The sequence below is a fragment of the Trichomycterus rosablanca genome, chromosome 9 (genome assembly GCF_030014385.1).
Source record: "Trichomycterus rosablanca isolate fTriRos1 chromosome 9, fTriRos1.hap1, whole genome shotgun sequence".
NCBI classification, from domain to species: Eukaryota; Metazoa; Chordata; class Actinopteri; order Siluriformes; family Trichomycteridae; genus Trichomycterus; species Trichomycterus rosablanca.
Window position 1 is genome coordinate 31733618 of NC_085996.1, and position 21454 is coordinate 31755071.

Sequence of the window (21454 nt, forward strand, 5' to 3'; positions counted from 1 at the left end):
GGAAGAAAAGTTTGATTGAGATTGAAGTGACGGCAGAATAACTGTATTGCATTGAGGCTCGGTCGGTAGCACTGTCACCTCACAGCAAGAAGGCCCTGGGTTTGATTCCCAGGTGGAGTGGTCTGAGTTTCTGTATGAAGTATGCATGTTCTCCCTGTGTCTGTGTGGGTTTCCTCCAGGAGCTCCCGTGTCCTCCCACAGTCCAAAGACATGCAAGTGAGGTAAATTGAACATACAAAATTGTTTGACAATAAAGACTTGAACAATCACCTGTCCTGTTAATGTAACCAAAGTGTAAAACATGACGTTAAAATCCTAATAATAATAATAACTAGCCAGAAACTAACAGAATACAGTTCGACAAACAGGATGGGATAAAACATGCTTTACAGACTGGCTGTTACAAAATGATATTCAGGTTTATTTGGCAACAATTAAAAAGGCTGAGCTGAACTCGATACTTTAACAGTTCTATGGCTCTGTCCATACCGATAGCCAAGATAAAATAAGCAGACAGAACCCGACGGGCCCAATAGTAGCAACCTGGCAGTGGTGAGGCTTGAATCTGCAACCTTCTGATTACTGGACTAGTACCTTAACCACTAGGCTACACCTGGCCCATGACACGTATGTGTTAAACGCGGCATTAAAGTCCATAAAAAGTCCATACCATAAAAGATGAACCTTGTGGCATCAGCGGTTATCTTGGACTGCACACAGGGCTCAACAGGTACCTTAACGAACCTCCACTTAATCGTTCCTGGTGTTTAAAGAATGACCCTGTGTTTAAGCCTGCAAACAACCGGATGCATTTTGTAGTCTACTGTGTTAAAGTAGAATAGGGAATCATTACTGTTGCATAGCAACAAGTCATTTGTTGTGGAAGTATTTTTGGTCTCAGTATTAAAGCAGATTCAGTATGAAAATTAGGGCTTGTTTGATTTATTTTGTTTAAAAAAAAAAAAAAAAAAGACCTTGTAGCCGTGACATTGCATGTGCTTATTTTTTAGTGCTGCATCACAAGTATCATATCAAACTCTAATATCAGGACAACAGTTTGCTAACTGAACACTGTCGTTTTTCTGTTTCTTTTTTTAGGAACTGGAAAGACAAGTACTTCATTTCAATACATTTCTGTGATGAAGCAAGGCGATGTGATCAGAGACTCCTGTGTTGCATAAAGGAGATCAATCTCAAGAACCAAGCTGAGCAGGTTTGCTATTAAACTAGAATGGACAGAAGGAGGTAAAAGAGACTTACAAAGACTTTGAGTGGCAACCTTGGTGCTATCGTCTCAGGTACCTGGACAGAACCAGTCTACAGAACCAAACACAAGTCAAGACTCATAGGTTTCATTTTTTTTTTTTAACAAACATATATGCCAGTTTCGAATGGCCGTTCCTGGTGCTACTGGGTGCTATTGTTTATCTGTTTGCTGCTCCTTCGGTTTCTTTAAAAAGTGAAAAAATGTAACATGGGAGGAGGGTAAAAGGAGATTGTGATGTCACTAAAAAACCTCAGCTTTGTCCAGCATTCATCAGGAGGAGACAAGTCACTACCACACAGGCACAAATTCACACCAGCACGTGTTAAACCCGAAGTGAATGAGGTGTAATGCCAAGAGGTCAGGTTAGGTTGTCAAGGCAACGAACTGCAGCATTTCCCCCTTGTGTTATGTGCCGTTTTTACCAGTAAGCGTTTTAATGTAAGCAGCAACACTCCTGCCGAAAAGAACACTTTTTCTAGCAAGATTACTGACACGACTGTAAGCATTTTGTACCTGATGCATTCTAAACCCTTTGTAGAAAACATCAAGTGGCATATTATTAACAACATTCCCCAAAAAGTTTGATTACAACATGCAACGATCAACCCTGTGATCATATTTGTATTTAGAAATAAGAGTGTTATTGGTTTTTGAACAACTCTGTCAGAGGTTTTTATTTGAGAGCAGGACAAGATCTGTTTCTGCAGTAATTCTGCATTATAGGATCATTTTTATAGAAATGTTCCCAAAGTATTTTCTCATTAATGAACCTGCAGTATGTAACTTTTAAGAACTAAAAATAAATAAATAAAGGGTGCTGTTTAAAAAAAAAAAAAAAAAAAACCCCAAAAGTTAAGTAATTACCTTATGGTCAGGGCTCATGTCAGATTTTATAAACTTTATAGATCACAATGAATTAAAGCCCCACATGAAAGGTTCAGACCCGGAGTGCTGTACATTTAAATGCGAATTGAAGCAGTTTTTAAAACTAAATGTGACCCTGGTTGCCGAGCTTTGGTTTGCCTAAAAGGTTCATGTGCACTTGTGAACTACACTGTGTGTAAATGCGATTCGCTTCTGTCAGATAATGTGATTGGTCGGACGTCATGTCGCCTTCTGTGTCAAATTTCACACAGCCAGAAATGTGATTCTCTGATTTGTGACTGTAAGCTTTGTATACAGCCTCTGATCAGACTGCCGTCTAGACACCTAAAAACAGTGACCTCATACAGAACTAATATGCAATATTCACAGTAAAAATGAACTGCCACGTATTAGATTTGACTTTAAAGTCACTCAATCTAATCTCCAATGAAAGTACCTTTCCCATATGAGCCTAGAATCAAGCCTAGTATGGACTGTACTATTCAGCCCAATTGTAAAGTCATTAAATGTGTATTTATAGTCCATCTACTTTTACCCTTTCTTATGAAAAGTTGCTGAACAACCTCTAAATGTTTTTTTCTGTCAAAGATATGGTGAGAAAGCATTTTTAACATCAGTTGTACTGAGCTCCCCTCCACAGAAGAATTTAATGGTTGAGACTGCAACGTGAGCTCACAGTTATGTCTGTCTGTAGGGTTTGATGTATTAATTTAAAACCTGCATCGAATTCCACCCATCTGCTTCTTTATCAAACAAGACCGTCACTTTTCAAGATCAAAATATTTAGTGCTTTTAAGGATCTCTTATCTGCAAAGCTGCAGTGGTTGGCAAGGTTTCATTTCAGACCAACTGCAGAAACATGGATTCAGTTTCATTAATTAGTCTCGATTTAAAAACTTCGATTGGCTGCAATTCAAATGCTGCAGTTTTATCGTGGATAAGAGTGAAGACCCCCCAAGGGTGCTTGGGTGACGCAGCAGTCTAACACGCTACACACCACTGTGGAGTCTCGGCTGTAAAACTGGGCATTTGATGGAGAGAAGGTTGGATGGGGTCTTGTGTGGTGGTCCGGCTTTTCTTGATCAGATCTGCAAAGTTATTTGGAAATGACCAGATTGAGTAATATACGAGGAGAAGTCCAGGAATCCAGTATTTATTTAATCCTTCCTTACTAACCTGAATGCTTAGTCAAAAGTTACATACTGCACCATAGATGAAAATTCCTCACAAGCTGGATTTTAGAAGCCAAGTGGTTCTGCCATGGTTTGGTTTTGTTGTGATATTTTGTAACTTTGTTTTTCTAACCTACGTTTTCTGAATGAGGCAGTGTTTGGCAGTGCCAGTCTGTTCAGTAAACATGATTATTTTTGTCAGTGTGTTTTTTTTAAACATCTTTTTGCATTTGATTTTTACTTGCGAGTGATTTTGTTCATCTAACTATTTTTGTGCTACTTTTTTAATAGCTAGGTTTTAGTTCAGTTTTGGCCTAGTCTAAGTAGTTTCATTGACCTTTAAGTCCCCGTTTCTTTTCTTGGTTTGTTGAAAGACTCGTTTTGACTATGTAAACCTGAGTCCAGTTAACATGCAAAAAAATGAATTAGCTCTAGACTACTGCAGTGAGATGGAGAACCATGGCTACCTCAGAAGTTCTTTTAATGTTGATAAGACAAGATGTATAGTATTTCAACAACTGTAACGTTCTTCATTTGAAAGCAAGCCCGGGTACTGAGCAACGAGGCTCGCAGCTAATGCAGTAATCCCTGATTTCTTGGTTTAATATTTTCTATTGGATTTTGCAATCAAGCCGATGTTTATTGTAATAGAATGGTAACATCAGTTAAAATCAGTCCCCACTCGTCTCTGTATGTGTCTAACCATCAGCGTTCTTTCATTTGTTTTGGCTATGGTGATGGCAGCCATATTTTTCTCTTCACTACAACCTTTTCCCTCTCAATTCCAGGCTGATTTCCTAGTGTTTTCTCCTGATATATCCACTTATTTATTAACACAAGTATTAATCTTTGGACTATTTGATGTTCAGATTTTTTGTAAAAAAACAAAAAAAACAAAACAATGGAAATTGGTTACAGTTTTAGGACTTGAGTCATGATGTAGCACATTTGTGTAGCAGGGGTAATGCTAGTGGAGTGAATCAAGGTTTACTGGTCTCAGGTCTCTGCTACATTAATGACCTATTTATTTCATTATGACGGTGGTGGTGCTTTTGGGCTTTTTGGTTGGGCGGGAGGGGGGTATTAAAAAACAGGTGTTAAACTGACATGCTAATGTGATGAAAATGAAATGTTTCCATCTGCACGTAAACATCGTGAACATAACGTGCCTGTTTGGTCTTTGGTATAGGCACTATTGTAATGCTGACCACTAATTCTGATATTCTGGCACTTAAATACACTGATGTGTCAAATTCTGCTATTAAATAAGGTGCTAAGTGTTAATTGGGATTTGTACAGCCAAACTGTCCAAAATGGTATGTGGTTCTTCAAAATGGTACAGCATAGAAGAAATCCTTCTTTAATTCTCAAACCGGTCAGATATAATTAAGTTAGTAAATAAAACCACTGCAACATTGGAGTAAGAACTACAGCATTATGGAAACAAAACAATATGGAAAAAAAAAAGTTTATTGAATGTGTCAAAGGTTCCAGTGATATTTTTGGATCCCACAAAGCTACTCTTAGAAAATCTGTAGTGGTGCACGATTTGGTTTGAGCCTCAGTCAGCGACTGCCCAAACAGTACAAGGTCTAATAAGAACCAGTGCAGAGTGGCACGTTCACAGTCTTCACCAGGTAGGACTTATGATTTGTACATTTCTGCTAGTTGGTTCTTGTAGTGTTGTTTATAAATCTGCTGTTGCTGGACCAAAACTGATCTATGTACTGTAACGCCCCCCCCCTTCCCGACTGGGGCTGAACTAAAGTCAAAAGGGTGCAGTCTAGTCTCAGTCTCATCTCATCGTTTAATATCCTTTAGTAAAGTTTTATTCAGAGAACTTTTGGCATTACACTTTTAATAGTTTCAGTTTAAAAATGTAAGGTGGTTAAATATCCAGTTTGTTCACGTGTGCACATTCATTTTTCTGGCCATTTTATTCTTCTGATTTTACCTCTTTCAATGAAATGATTGCGTCTGATCTGTAGTCTATTGAGTGTTTATTTATTTCCACACATTTTTGGGGGTTTGTATTTCTGCTATTGCCAGAATCTTTGCCTCATTTTATCTTAAAGTTCAGAGGCTAGTTTGTAACCTGGTTAATATCCAACCAAGCATTATTTTAGTGAAATTCCTGTTGAAATTACTGTAATTTCTTAAACTGCTGTGATTATACTTGAATAAAAGGTGCAAATTGTACTTTTGTGAACTTTCATTTATGTCTGTCTATCACACACATGTTTCTGGAAAGGTAACTCTTGCTAATTTACCTTGTTGAACTTTACCTACATTACTCATTTACTTTCTAAGCCACTTATCCTATGCACACTCGTACTGACTCATGTTATCAAAATCTCATGTGGATGTTGCTTTAAAACTTGGACCTCCTACTTGAACACTGTTGCTGACCGAGCACACCTCTTCATGCCTATAATGTGTCTTTTATACTGCAAGAATTATTCAGGAATGCTTGGAGAAACATGACAGTGTTCAAGGTGTCGATTTGGCCTCTAAATTCCCCAGTTCGTATTACTGTTTATTACTTTCAGAGTATTAGGCAGGTGGTTTTCATGTTATGGATGATCAATGTGTGTGGCATTTGGTGGAAAAATTAAAGAAATATTCAACACATCAATTCTTAAAATAATCTTTAGTTGCAGCCTTAGATTTTATACCCAGTACAGTGGTTATATGCTTACCCTTGAATGCTCATAAGTGGGGGTTTTTTCCGGCTGCTCCCATATATTTTATTGGTTTGCATAGGGCTGTCGTTAATCACGTTAATTAACGCGATTAACGATTAAAAATTCGGGTGGATATCCTCCACGACAGTAACTCAACCACTCACCTCACTGCCCCCCCATTGGCTGCACTCGTCAGGTCGTTATTATTATATTACAATATAAATTAAAATAACTAAAACTGTGCATTTAAAATACCAGAGTCAGGCATTTGGACTTAAAGTGTAACTTCTGAGTGAGTACTTTTAATTCATTCTGATCAGCTAGCAGCTTATGCAATTTGTTGAGGGGGCCCAAAATTTTATTTTGCACTGGGGGCCATGAGCTCCTAGTTACACCACTGGTGTTGCATGTAGAAATGGTTCATATTATGAGCGCCTGTTTCCAGTGGCAGGGTTATGAACAGGAAAAGATCCTCACTTTTGTCAGATAATGTGAACAGACTCATTTTAAATAACTGGCTGAAAGATGGGTAGCTGCTAACACTTCTATATAGGCATTGGCTGGCTTTCTAAAGATAATTTAGATTTAATACATTTTATCATTTTTTAAATTTTTTATTGGTAAACTTGTTCTTGCAATAAAAATGTGCAGAACTGTTCAAATTTTGCTTAGTTATTAGCGATTAATTTGGTTCTTTAATTGCTTTTTATTCAGGCACGTGAACTGGAATGAAATAACCCTGGATCATCTCAGGGACAGTGGGCTAGCGTATGTTACAGCTGCACCAGCTGAGCACCACCCCGGTCTACCTCATCATGGTATTTTGCCCAAAAAAGTTGAACCTCGAAAAAAAGAAGAAAAAAAAAAACACTGACATGCCAAGAAACAGGACACAATATAATTTTTGTATGTATTTTTTCATTATTAACATTTGAAATGGTCCCTTATGGGTACAGATTTACAGCCTTTTCTCCCCCAGTTTCAAAGTTTCAAAAAACAATTATACAGAATCACCTTCGTTTTTAAAATATACATATTTCCTTAACTATATTACAGGATCTTTATCCCCCCCCAAAATCCTCCACACACAGCCTGGCTCAGCAAGTCAGTCATGAATTCTCAATAAATGGAGAACTAGAACGAACATCTCTCAAAATCTGGAGTAGGCTGTGCTTTGGCTTCACGGATAAAAAACATCCACGGTGTTCAGCCAGTCATTGCTTATTGTCTGATGTTTGTTGTTGCTGACGTGCATCCCTGATGCTGTGATGCAGAACTAAGCCGAAGCGTTCCGTTACCGTGTACCTACATCCTGGAATCTCTGTGCTCATCTTCAATCCCTCTTCAGTCCCAGCCAGCCAGGCAGCGAAAAGACCGACTAACCCCATGGGACCAGGTCTTTGATTTATGCATCAGTCTATAAGCTTGATTCATTCATGGATCCAGGGCTGTGATGGATGCATGTACATGAAAGGAATACATCAAAGGAATATGCAAAAAATGACAAGAACAAATGTCTGTCAAACAAAACAAATCTTTGTATTGGACTGACAAAGCACCGCCCCCGTGAACAGCGTTTAGCTACTCAATATTTCCCTGAACAGTCTAGTTGCACTCTCTTCCAGCCTTCCAGTCAGGATTGCTGCTGGAGTTTTGGGAGTGAGAGCTAGTCTATACCCTTAAACACACTCAAACATTCAGCAGTGCTTTGACTCGAATCCCTGCGGTGTGTTCAGCGTGTCCGTGCATGTGGTCACGGTCAGCCGCTCTGGATGTACTTCTTGATCACTACACAGCCGTGTCTGAAGAGCGGGCATGGCAGGTTCTGAAGGAGCGTCCACGTGTTGGTGCTGGGGTCAAAAGTCTCCATGTTGCCCAATGCTGGTCCCTCGCTGCTCACAATGCCACCTGTGGCGTAGATTTTGCCATCCAGAACAACAGCGCTAGGAATAGAAAAGACAGAGACCTATTAGACTTCACTCTGTCTTATGGGATATGTTAACACACTTTATTTAGGCAAGCTGAGGAATCAAGTGTTGACCATGAATGGATTCAATTCATATTAATTTATAGATTTTTCAGGCATTTGCAATTTGCAGAGATGTGACTAACCACTAAACTAGTCATTAAATTAGAAAGTCATACATTTTATTCTTTTTCCGCATACCCTAGCTTGTTTGGAAGCTGGGGTCAGAGCACAAGTCAGGACAAGTCACCTTTATTTCTATAGCACCTTTAAAAGACAACAAGTGTCAGCCAAAGTGCTGTACAAAACATCAAATATAAATACCACTCAACTGTGCAAACATTCAGCACAGGGTCTGTCATTGTGCAGCACCCCTGGAGCAGACAGGGTTAAGGGTCTTGCTCAGGGGCCCAACAGTGGCTGCATGGCAGAGTCTGGTTTTGAACCGGCAATCTTCCAAATAATAGTCCAAAGCTCTACCCACCAAGCTACCACTGTCCAATGTTACGTAATAATTTAGGATCAATGTAACCTTCCCCTCTGTAATTTGCTTAATTTTTTCAGGACTGCATAAAAGGTGTTTCTATTTTTATCTAAATAAAATGTGTACTTTTCGGCAACCATACAGCAGGTGCTGTTTTCCAGATTCCAGATCTTTGGACCTTCCAAGACGTACAGCACCTATATAAAACCCTCATACGTCTTTAAAATAGTTACTTTTTTGTCTTACAGCCTAAATCAAAACTTAAAAAATGTTTCTCTGGCTTTATTTACACATTTGGCCTTAAACATTCAAGTAATGCGAAAAATACGACTGATAAGTTGTAAACAAATAAAAAACTAGAATAACAGGGTTGGAGATGTGATCAGTCCCCTAATTTAGTACTTTGTAGAGCCACATTTTGTATTAATAACAGCCATGAGCCATGTTTGGATCTGTCCATACCAGACTTACAAACCTAGATTGGGCAATCTTTCACTGTTCTTTGTTGCAGAATTGTTCAATTTCAGTCAAATGGTGACCAGCAATGCACTGCTCTTCACATGTCCATCCACATTTTTATCGGATTTAGGTCAGGGCTCTGACACGACCTACATTCACTTTTCTATCTTAAGCCAGTGCTTTGTTTTATTGGCGGTGTGTTTAGAGTTGTTCACCCAGATTCTTTTCTCCTTGCTTTTTTGCTGCATATCACACACAAACAACTCTGATCGCTCGCCTCTTGCTGATGTCCATTTTTGGAGGAAAAAAAGAACACCACCCACACATGGTATTATTATACCATACCTATCTTACCATACCACAATTCTCATGTGTGTTTTCATGACAAAACATAGTTTGGGGAACCAGACAGACTCATCTGCGATTCCGCCTGGTGATCGATCGTGTAGTGTGTGACCCCCTATGGCCGATCAATAGCGTAGTGTGAAAACCACGACTCTCGATTACAAGAGATCAAGTTGTGTAGTGTGAACTGTACAGCGATCTAAACACTGTTAAAGTCATGTAGTGTGAACTTAGTATTCCTGCCCATGTTCTGCTGTCTTCCAGAGGGCCACATGTTTTCCTTGAAAATCTGGATGTATGTGGCAGCAACTGACCAACTGCCTAGTTCCTGCTGAAGAGAAAGATCCCATAACATCATGTTCCCGGTAGCTATGGTGCATTTTCTGTGGTATCCTGCTTGCCTTGACATACTTCATTGTGTCCACTTTGCATTTTATTAAACACACTAAACCTTTGATTGTTTACTATGCCCCGTTTTGCTGATCTGCATCTCAGACTCTCTCCGGACTGCAGCTGCCTACTGATTAAAAAAAATGCTATTTAAATAGGCTGCGGTTAATTAAGAACGACATTAATCCTCAACCACTCCTCATTTCTGATAGTTCCTCTCTCCAGTGCTGGACCCCTGCCCTGCTGCAACAATAACCGAACGTAAGTAGGTCTAACAACATTGATTTACAAATGCTTGATTTGGCTTAAATGTGTATGGGCATTAAACCTGGGATGAATAAAGCCAGTAATTGAGCGAAGTGGTGCAGTACAGTGAATAAACAAGCGCACAATGAAGCATTAATCCATTGCTTCATTATTGAAGTTTGCAACCTGGTTTCATTTATTCCAAGTTTGTATAGCCCACAGATCTTTAATAGGTTTGGCTGATATCATTTCCAGTTACTTTTTAAGAACATTATTTGTTAGTAGAAGGAACTAATACCTTATATTTATTGAATCTGACAAATATATTAAAAAATGCTCATTTAAACCCGGTCCAGCTATTGGGTCCTCCGGTTATGCCATTACTGACTTGATTACAAGGCAAAAACGCCTAGAATAATGTTGTTAGCTCAGTGTGTGAATATTGATGGATGTCAGGCCTGGCCTCACTAACTTCTGGGCTGCACAGATGATAAATAACCCTCTGATAACTAATCCTGTCACTGGTTTACGCCTATGTATGTGCGGCTGATGGGAGAAGTCAGGCAAACAGGCAACATGAACGTAATCAGGTAAATACACAGATCAGGCAAAACATTATGACCACCTCCTTGTTTCTACACTCACTGTCCATTTTATCAGCTCCACTTACCATATAGAAGCACTTTGTAGTTCTACAATTACTGACTGTAGTCCATCTGTTACTCTGCATGCTATTTTTTAGTCTGCGTTGACCCTGTTCTTCAATGGTCAGGACCCCCACAGGACCACCACACAGCAGGTATTATTTAGGTGGTGGGTCATTCTCAGCACTGCAGTGACAATGACATGGTGGTGGTGTGTTAGTGTGTGTTGTGCTGGTACGAGTGGATCAGACACAGCAGCACTGCTGGAGTTTTTAAATACCGTGTCCACTCACTGTCCACTCTATTAGACACTTCTACCTAGTTGGTCCACCTTGTAGATGTAAAGTCAGAGGCGATCGCTCATCTATTGCTGCTGTTTGAGTTGGTCATCTTTTAGACCTTTATCAGTGGTCACAGAGCGCTGCTGGCTGGATATATTTTTGGTTGGTGGACTATTCTCAGTCCAGCAGTGACAGTGAGGTGTTTAAAAACGCCATCAGCTCTGCTGTGTCTGATCCACTCATACCAGCACAACACACACTAACACACCAACACCATGTCAGTGTCACTGCAGTGCTGAGAATCATCCACCACCTAAATAATAGCTGCTCTGTGGTGGTCCTGTGGGGGTTCTGACCATTAAAGAACAGGGTGAAAGCAGGCTAAAAAGGTATATAGAGAAATAGATGAACTGCAATCAGTAATTGTAGAACTACAAAGTGCTTCTCTATGGTATGTAGAGCTGATAAATGGACAATGTGTGTAGAAACAAGGAAGTGGTCATAATGTTATGCCTGATCGGTGTATATTGATCTGTTATTTGCATAGTAATTCTTTTCCATTTACACTTGCAGCAAGTAAAATATTTTCATTGGTTTATTATTGAGTTGAGTTGTTTTAGCCACACCCACTGCTAACAGGTATAGATAATCAATTATATAAATAAACAGGGTGACCATATTCTTTTTCACTTAAAAAATTAGTCTGGACACGATTTTCATTTTGACGTTTGCGTTCTACGTTCACCATTTATGGAGCGGCACGGTGGCTGAGTGGGTAGCACAGTCGGCTCACAGCAAGAAGGTCCTGGGTTCGATCCCCAGGTGGGGCGGTCCGGGTCCTTTCTGTGTGGAGTTTGCATGTTCTCAACGTGGGTTTACTCCGGGTGCTCCGGTTTCCTCCCACAGTCCTAAGACATGCAAGTGGGGTGAATTGGAGATACTAAATTGTCCATGACTGTGTTCCATATAACCTTGTGTACCGATGAATCTTGTGTAATGAGTAACTACCGTTCCTGTCATGATTGTAACCAAAAGTGTAAAACATGATATTAAAATCCTAACAAACAAACAAATCACCATTTATGGTATATGCAATTCTGTATTGTTTACTCTTCACTCTAGGTTTAAACTGCTTTAACGTCATTACCCTCAGCACCAAACAACAACCAGAGGGGCTGATGATAATTTTTACCCTATTAATTATTATCTAAGGACTTCGAGGGACTTATTATTATTATTTTTTACATTTACATTTTTGGCATATAGCAGATACTTTTATTCAAAGTGACTTACAGTACTGTGACAGTATAAGCAACTGAGGGTTAAGAGCCTTGCTTAAGGGCCCAACAGTAGCAAGCAATTGAGAGTTAAAGGCCATGCTTAAGGGCCCAACAGTGGTAACCTGGCAGTGGTGGGGTTTGAACCAGCAACCTTTCGATTACTAGTCCAGTACCTTAACCACTAGGCTACAACTGCCCTCAATTATTATTATTATTAGCGGGTAATGGAAATGAAAAAAAAAAAATTTGTATTGTTGATATTTAATTATATGATGCATCTGCCACAACTTTACCCCTGTGCACAAAGACATGGTTAGACAAATTTGTTGTGGAGGACCTTCACTGGCCTGCACAGAGCTCTACAGAATAAACAGGCACACAATTCCCACACACAGAATCTTGTGGAAAGCCTTTCCTGAACAAGGGAGGCTGTTTTAGCTGCAACGATTATGGTTTTGGGATAGGATGTCCTACAAGATCATATTCAGGTCTCCATATGCTTATGGCTATGTAGTGTAAGTGAATGTGACGTGTCTGGTATCTGGTAATGGACTGGTGGCGCTCTCTAGGATGTGTTCCTACCCAGTGTTTCTGTGCAGCACAGGATCTATATTTATAAAGGCCAGTAGGTAAAGTAAGTGAAGCTTTTAAGAATAAATGGGGATAGTTATAATTTAAATTGTTGACTGCATTGGCTGTTTGATTACTCACGACTCTCCAAATTACTTCTGTGACTCAAGCTTCTGATCTGGGCCCAACAGTACTGCAAGCTTAAATTAAAATATAAAAAAATATTAGTATGTAATCTGATATGCATTGATAGGTAGCAAGGCTAGACCAAGCTAACCCCATGGCCCAGTTTATACACATTGTACAAATGTTAATAATGAACTGATAATTGACCATTAATTGTTTGAACATTAGTGTTAGTTTAAAAATTCTAATGTACTGAGTAGTTTTGGATTCCTATAAATGCACTAGTACCATAGAAAAGGTGACAGACTTATCTGGAACTACTTGAGCTGAAGGCACACGAGTGCCAGACTAAAGGAGCTTGAAATATAATGTGTTTCATCTGGGAAGACAGTAGTGATCTAAAGTTAATTATTACGCAACAGATACTGATAGCTATTCAACCCATATTCCAACAGCAGTGGACACTTGTGTACAGCAGGGATGTCCAAATGTTTCTTGTTGGGGGCCAGATGAAGTAAAAAATATGTAAACACGGGCCACAGACTCTTTTATAATAAAACAAATACAAATATAATAGACCTACCTGATTACTAACAATTCCACCTTTTTATTTGACAGTGTTGTGTAAACTAAAAGATTTTGCCGATTTCACACACAAGTTGATAATACAAAATGGAAAAATTATTATACTTAATTAATTTATTTATTTATTTATGCATTTTCTCCTGATTTTTAGCATGTCCAATTGCGTCATGCTTCCTCTCTACTGGTGCTGACCCCCGCCCCGATTGAGAAGAGCGAACTGACACACGCTCCCTCCGACACGTGAGTAGTAGCCGTCTGCATCTTTTCATCTGCACGAGGCGAGTTCATATGCCAACCAGCCTTGTGCACGGACAGCCACACCCTGATCACATTATTCCTCTACTCTGTGCAGACACCATCAATCAGCCAGCAGAAATGTAATTGCATCAGTCATGAGGTCCCTATCCGGCTCCTTTCCCTGGATAAACAACAGCCAATCGTTGTTCATGTAGCCGCCCTGCCCAGCCGGATGGCAAAGCTGATATTCGTTACGATGTATTCGAAATCCCAGCTCTGGTGTGCTAGCGTATTTTACCGCTGTGCCACCTGAGCAGCTCTATTATACTTATTTTAATTAAACGTATCCACTTCCCTCTGAAATCCCTTTGAATATTCATTTTCCCATCACAGCTTTTTTGTTTTTATTGGAGCTGCCACGTATATCCAAAAAAAACTGCTTCATAGTGGGACAACAATAATTTTATTTCTAAAATACTTTGCAAGAGGTTTCAAAAATGGTAACCAGCTATAGTTTGGACATCTCTGGTGTACTGGTAGTTTTTTTTAACACTTTTAGTGTTGGAAAAACACTGAATAAATTGTAAAGTGAATCACTAGTAAAGTGAATCACTATGTTGTTCTCCTACTGGCATATTGTGTGAGGTTAGAAGAAGCCCATGTGCATGAAAAACACACAAAACTGCCCACAGTTTCATGTCACTACCGTGCTGCCCTGTCATTTTTAAATAAGATTTTGTTTGCCTTGGTTCAATTAGTTGAGCAGAAATTGCAAAAGGGTTTGCATAGTGTAGGTGGAAAACGTTAGCTTGCTGTGTAAATCACTGTGACAAAAAAATCAATAATCCAGCTATAACTCATCTAACACAGCATTACCCAACCCAGAAACAAGCAACCCCAGAAACCAACCTGCAAAACTGTCTGGAATGGTTCATGTTGGGTCCAGCTTTGATGTTGCCCTTGTCCGGGTCATAGATGGTGGTGGCTCTGGCGTACGCTCCTCCCAGAATGAAGATGAACCCGTTGAGACTCACAGCAGGAGCGTACTTATTATCTAAAGACAAGGAAAAAGAAAAAATCCGTTCTAGTGAGAAGAGCTTTTCTGATATCAGTATTGTTTTGGCTTAATATCTAGACTTTGAGTCAAATATCATTTATCCTCAGATCCAAAGCCGGAGCTACTTGGCTATACTTTTGGTTAGTGAGAAGTTAAAAACCATGAAACCGTTGGCAAATAAAATATGCTTGTGTGACTGACTGCTGGGGTAATTCAATTTACATTTGAAGATATTTATTGTGCTTCTCCAACGTGCTCAGACTGGGTTCTACTGAAATGTCAGACAATTAATGGGGTGGATTACACACTGCGGGACTTTTTGTTTGCATGCTGAAACAGAACTGATTTATTCATGAAAAAATTCTTCAAAATATATTAATTCAACAAAAGTTTTCTCCCCTTCTGTTATACGTTTAGCTATCTTCCCCTTTAGTGTTTTTTTTCTTTATTTTCCTTCATTTCCATTGTGTTTTTGGTCTACGCTCATTTCATTTTCCCCTTAGATTCATTTCCTTCAAGTTTATAAGATTAACCAGAATATTGGCCATTCTTCTTCTATCTGTCCCTTTAGTATTTTTTATTTTCTTCATTTCTATTGTCTTTTGGTTCTACGCTCCTTTTTATTTTCCTCCTTAGATTCATTTCCATTTATGTTTTATAAGATTAACCAGAATGTTGGCCATTCTTCTTCAAACTTAAACCTAGTGTGGTTTATTTTTTACTGCAAATGGGACAGTTAATGAGAAGAAACAGCAACTTTGATACACAGACCCTAAAAAGTCTCTGCATTTTGATGATGGAGATTTAAAGTTATGGATCATGTTGACAATTTAGCACTTATGGGATATATAATGTACAAATTTAGATCTGCTGATCTGCACCTGTAGTATATAATTTACCTAAAGTATTTTTTGGATTCATTGAATACAGTAGCCTGTACTCTATGAGCCTAAGTAAAACCTTGCTGGCAAAATGACCCGCCAAAGCAAAACAGACCCACCAGACCCCCTTACCTGAGAGGTCAAGATTTTAGCCTTGTACTGTTCTTTTAGTATATGCCACACGTTATGAAACACGAGCCAGTCAAGCAGCTCTTAAGCTTGATAAGAAAGCCTATGTTCCTTTCTCAGAATTCTCAGATTTTTTAAACATGGCACTCTGGTGGCGCAGGGGTAAAACACACTAGCACAGTGGTCCCCAATCACCAGGCCACGGACTGATCATTTTATACCAGGCCGCACAGAAAGAATAAATAATAATTTTTGTTCTGTTTTATTGACAATCACACTTTGATAAATGTTTTATTCTGTTTGATTTACGTCTGTTCCTCTTGATGCGTTCACATGATACCAAAAAATTAAGCCCACAATCTACCTACAATGCTAAAAGGAGTGAGTGTCTCATTGCAGCAAAAAAAGCTCAGGGTTCCCACTGATTTTCCATCATTTGTGAGTAGTATGTTTGTCATATAAGCCCCTGTCAGTCCGTGAAATTATATCTTAAATAAAACCGGTCCAAATAAGGTGCACGTGGTGCAAATAAGGTTGCAATTACGACCTCTGCTGTCTGACTGATGGCGGCTGCACAGAGACGGGGGATAATAGGGATTAGTGCATGACTGTGTGTTAGTCACGACTCTCCTCGGTCAGGAGTGGGAGTCAGCAGCAGTAGAGAGGAAGTGTAATGCAGTCAGGTTATTGGATACGACTAGATTGAGAGGAAACATGCTACTGATGGTTGTAGAAATTGCTAAACTGGATCATCCAGCATCAGTCTGGAAGCTTCTGCACTCTTTACACATTCCTTCAGGTTTGTCATTTCATTTGTTACCTGTCTGTACTTTGTTTAACCAATAAGCTTGATAAGCATTATCCTTTCTGCATACAGGGATAAATGTCCAAAAAGTATTTTAATGAGTGTGTAAATGACTGACAGCCAAACAGCAGTCCACAAAGAGTAAACGAAAGTTACAAAGAACGTGCTATCAAAGAGTTTCTTCTTTCTGACAGCGAAATTGTCTCCCAAACGATTACAGCTGAGCCAATTTATCACTCCTATGAATAATTCACACGGCCATGTTCGGGTTTTTTTTGTCTCACACACACACACACACACACACACACACACACACACACACACACACACACACACACAATTTCAATGCTTCAGAATCCGTGCACGGAAGGAATCTGTAAAACAGCCGTCGTATTTAACGGAAGAAATATAAACACGTTGGGTGCTATGCTGCTTCAGCAGGCTCTCCAAATGTTAGCTGCCATCTGCATTTTATTAAAAGTCCTGCCACTACTGTGTGACTGACGGCCCACATAAAACACACTCTGTAGTGCATTCAAACCAGTCTGCATGACGTGGGCAGTATTGTGTTACGCTGGCTGTGTTTACATGCAAAGATGTTTTTCAGTCTGATTAAATTCATTACGGATTAAATTCAGTGACTCTCCAATGGCTCTCTAAATAAACCCGCCTCTTGCAGGTGAAAAGAAGTGGCCGGCTGCTGCACACGTGTCAGTGTGTTAGTTGCGACCTTCCTTGGTCTAGAGTGAAGGTCTGTAGCTGTAGAATTGACATACAATCAGGTAAATGGATACAACAAGATTGGGAGAAAAACTGGGCAGGGGTGCAACAGAAAGGGCATCCAGGCATCCGTAAAAGCTTTTAATACACAGTCGAGTCACATTATTATGACCACCAGCTAATATCCAGAGTAACCGCTGTGTGCAGCACGGACAGCATTTAGACGGGCTGGGAGTGACTCAGTAAGGTCCTGGCAGGTTATCACAGGTATCTGAAGCCAAACATGACAATCAAGGTGGTTCCACAGATGCTCGATTGAGTTCAAGTCTGGAGAATTAGAGGGACAGAGTAGTACTTGATGTCTTAAAGTCTTGATAATGCTCTTCCAACCAGTATCGGACAGCCATGTGAGATGTCGCATTGTTTTGCTGAAGATCCCATCCGCCCCAGGAAAGACAATTTTAACCAAGGTGGACAAGGTGGAAGGTGGAAATCTACAAGGTGGAAATTAGGTAGGAGTGTCTAATAGAGTGGACAGTGAGTGGACACAGTATTTATAAACTCCAGCAGTGCTGCTGTGTCTGATCCACTCATACCAGCACAACACACACTAACACACTACCACCATGTCATTGTTACTGCAGTGCTGAGAATGATCCACGATCTAAATAATAGCTGCTCTGTGGTGATCCTATGGGGGTCCTGAACAATGAAGAACAGGGTGAAAGCAGGCTAAAAAGGTATGTAGAGTAACAGATGGACTATAGTCAGTAATTGTAGAACTACAAAGTGCTTCTATGTGGTAAGTGGAGCTGATAAAATGGACAGTGAGTGTAGAAACAAGGAGGTGGTTGTAATGTTATGGCTGATCAGTGTATGTGCAGTCGGCCTTTCGCACACCTTATATACCCACCAAGCCAGCTCACCAAACATGACTTCCCTTATGAGCTACGCGCTGCTGCCATCGAAAGTAGGAAGTGGTCATAATAATGTGACTCAACTGTGTAACATAAGATATTTTCAAGGCATAAACTGTTTTGTTATAATGCTATGGTGTAGTTTCCCTGACTTTCTTTAAATTGTGGTTGACCCCATATTAAGGAGATGCCAGAGCGGACCTGATCTGCATAACAGACTTGGCACAGCCGGATACCCTTCCTGATGCAGCCCTCCTATTTTTTTATTCAGGCTTGGGACCGGCACTAAGAGCACACTGACAAATTTTAGCCATCAGAGTTAGCCAGAAATCAAAACAGAAATTTGGATCCTATACATCTGAAAGTATATGGACACCGGATCTTGTTGCGCATTCTATTTGAAACAAAGAGAATAGACTTATGATTTATTGTTTACCAAAATTTATAACAGCAATGTATGTGCATTCTGCCATCAGTTTACCCATCAGACTGCCACTTGGTGAAACATGATTTATCACTCCAGACAATACGTGTCCACTGCTTCACTGACCAAATGTAGTGTTATTGACCCTACATCAGCTGACAGGCTGTGCATGGTTATTTTATGCTTTGGGGCATTTGCTTAGCCATTAGAACTCAATCCATAAATCTCCTAATGAACAATTACAGAGGTGCTTTGAGACAGAATAGCTGTAAAGCTATCGGCAATGGGGTGTGGCTTAAATGGTGGAACACATTACTAAATGTGTCTACATACTTTTGACAAAACAAGGTTTTGTTTTTATTAAAATACAGACTGGCAAATCATTTCCCAAATGCAGAATCTTCTGATAGCGCAAATAAAAAAATCCTACAGTCTAGTGCCAATAAACGCGGTGCTCGCTACGCCGACGTGATTATCTCATGCACGAGTATCTGCGCTGCCAATCTAAGCACGTAGGAGTAGCTCAGAAATAAAATATTCGCTCTTTATCTTCATCCTTCAATCCGACTCCCTCACTTATCTGACATCTGCTTTTAAAACCAACTATGATTCTATTGGCTGCGCTCACTACCGGCGCTCGCCTCTGTTGTGTACTCGAAGTAAAAAAAAAAGCATAGCACAAAGGACTCGCACACATCACAGAAAGATTAGGGCTGTTTCTTTGATGCTAGGATTCCGCCTACGGCTAGACAGCGTAAGGTCTGTCGGACGTGAGGACTGTCAACAGCAGCACTAGCGCAGAACACGTCTTTCACCGGGAGATAAAGACTGAAGTTTATAGTTCAAGCCAACAATTTGCAGAAATGTCTTCTTCTATTCTGTAGGTCTGTGCTCGTCTGATGGAAAACAGATAAAAGCAGAGAGGGCTACTAAAAAAAGCAGAGTTAGAAAAGCATGCTGGGAAAATGTGGGTAGGAGGAAACTGATGGCTGTCGATTCTTAAATAAATGCATTTTTGCTTATGAAGAAGGTCTTCTTTAGGGTGTCCTTTCACATCACCACTCAGCCTTACTAACTGACACACTCAAGGACTTTTATTATTATTTGAGGATAATCTGGAGGTCTAAAGCTGTAGTTCTCAACCTTTTTCTGGACATGGCTCTTAAAGAGCACCCATTCTAGGGCACTATGCTTCCTGCAACCAGGAGCTAGGGGCATGAATAAGCTCCTGCACTGTCCTCATCTAGCAAATGCATGCAGATATTTACAGTTTCTTTTACAGGCCCACACCTTGCCCATTTGAAGACGAGGTTTTCCACACACAAGCCTGAACTGACTTGATCATGAATTCACTGATCAAATGGCACACACAAACAAAATGTCACACAGTCAGTAAAACCAACATGCACACACATGGCCCTGCTGTGAACAGTTTCTTCGAACACTAATTTAGCTGGCGCATTCCCCGCTGACAGACAAGCTGTCATCCACGGCCATGCAGAGCGGCACAGGGGAGAAGGGCTGCTGGAAACCTGGCACAGGAGCTCTGGTTTAAAAAAAAAACCCACTGAAACGTTTACTTGTTCTAATCACGCTGAATTGCAGTGAAAGGTGAATTTAAAAAGGGATTCAGGGGCCTCTGGACAGTCTGAGGTGTTATGGCCTCCCTGATGTACCCTGGCGTTATCGTTCCACCTTAATTTCATCTGGTTGCGTCACCTTGTCAGCTGCCCTGCCTTAAATTCTGTATGTTTTAGACCAGGGGTTCTCAACCAGGTTGTCAAGGAGGTCCTCTTACATTCAGTAAAAAATAGGGTATTGGCATATGGGAGATCACTAGTCATATATATCTATTTTGAAATACACTTTACTGCCAAAAGTATTCACTCACCCATCCAAATCATTGAATTCAGGTGTTCTAATCACTTCCATGGCCTCAGGTGTAGAAAACCAAGCACCTAGGCATGCAGACTGCTTCTACAAACATTTGTGAAAGAATGGGTCGCTCTCAGGAGCTCAGTGAATTCCAGCGTGGTACTGTGATAGGATGCCACCTGTGCAACAAGTCCAGTCGAGAAATGTCCTCGCTACTAAGTAATCCACAGTCAACTGTCAGTGATATTATAACAAAGTGGAAGCAATTGGGAACGACATCAACTCAGCCACAAAGTGGTAGCCACGTAAAATGACAGAGCAGGGTCAGCGGATGCTGAGGTGCATAGTGCGCAGAGGTCGCCAACTTTCTCTGGATTCAATCACTATAGACCTCCAAACTTCATGTGGCTTTCAGATTAGCTCAAGAACAGTGAGTAGAGAGCTTCATGGAATGGGTTTCCATGGCCGAGTTTGGTGTGGAAGATCTTGACTGGCCTGCACAGAGTCCTGACCTCAACCTGATAGAACACCTTTGGGATGAATTAGACACTCCTAACACACTCCTAAACCTTGTGGAAAGTCTTCCCAAAAGAGTTGAAGCTGTTATAGCTGCAAAGGGTTGGCCGACATCATATTAAACACTATGGATTAAGAATGGGATGTCACTCAAGTTAATATGCGTGTGAAGGCAGATGAGCGAATACTTTTGGCAATATAGTGTACTTATAGCCTGTGTTGTGTGGCACTGTTGCCTCACAGCAAAAAGGTCCTAGGTTCGATTCCCAGGTGGAAATGTTTAATAAACAATCCTGCCAGAGTCTTGCAATGAATTATAAAATACATTAATGGTATATGGTAAACCAAGTCACCAGTGTCAACTAAACCTTTCTGCAGGCCCTTTGCTATGATAGGCTGGTTTTGTTTCTTTTTTCTGGCTATCAAACCAGCAGTTCTACTTAAGAAGTTTCTTAGTCTTTCAGATCTTGTCCCGACTTTTGTGGTACCCTAAATTGACATTTCTTATT

At 40.2% G+C, this 21454-nt stretch overlaps 2 protein-coding genes across 2 annotated transcripts in view; one reads left to right on the forward strand and one right to left on the reverse strand.

Moving 5' to 3' along the window:
• The window catches only part of atad2b (ATPase family AAA domain containing 2B), a 109638-nt gene extending 107694 nt beyond the window's left edge, over positions 1-1944 (forward strand). The window contains exon 28 of the mRNA XM_063002245.1: positions 1099-1944. Coding sequence (XP_062858315.1) covers positions 1099-1140 — 42 coding nt within the window. The 3' untranslated portion in view covers positions 1141-1944. The remainder of the gene's footprint in view (positions 1-1098) is intronic.
• Positions 1945-6899: 4955 nt separating this feature from the next.
• LOC134320700 (kelch-like protein 29) overlaps positions 6900-21454 on the reverse strand; it is a 352789-nt gene continuing 338234 nt past the window's right edge. The window contains exons 13-14 of the mRNA XM_063002246.1: positions 14531-14675; positions 6900-7951 (exon numbers count right to left, since the gene is read on the reverse strand). Of these exons, the coding sequence (XP_062858316.1) occupies positions 7768-7951; positions 14531-14675 (329 nt within the window). The 3' untranslated portion in view covers positions 6900-7767. The remainder of the gene's footprint in view (positions 7952-14530; positions 14676-21454) is intronic.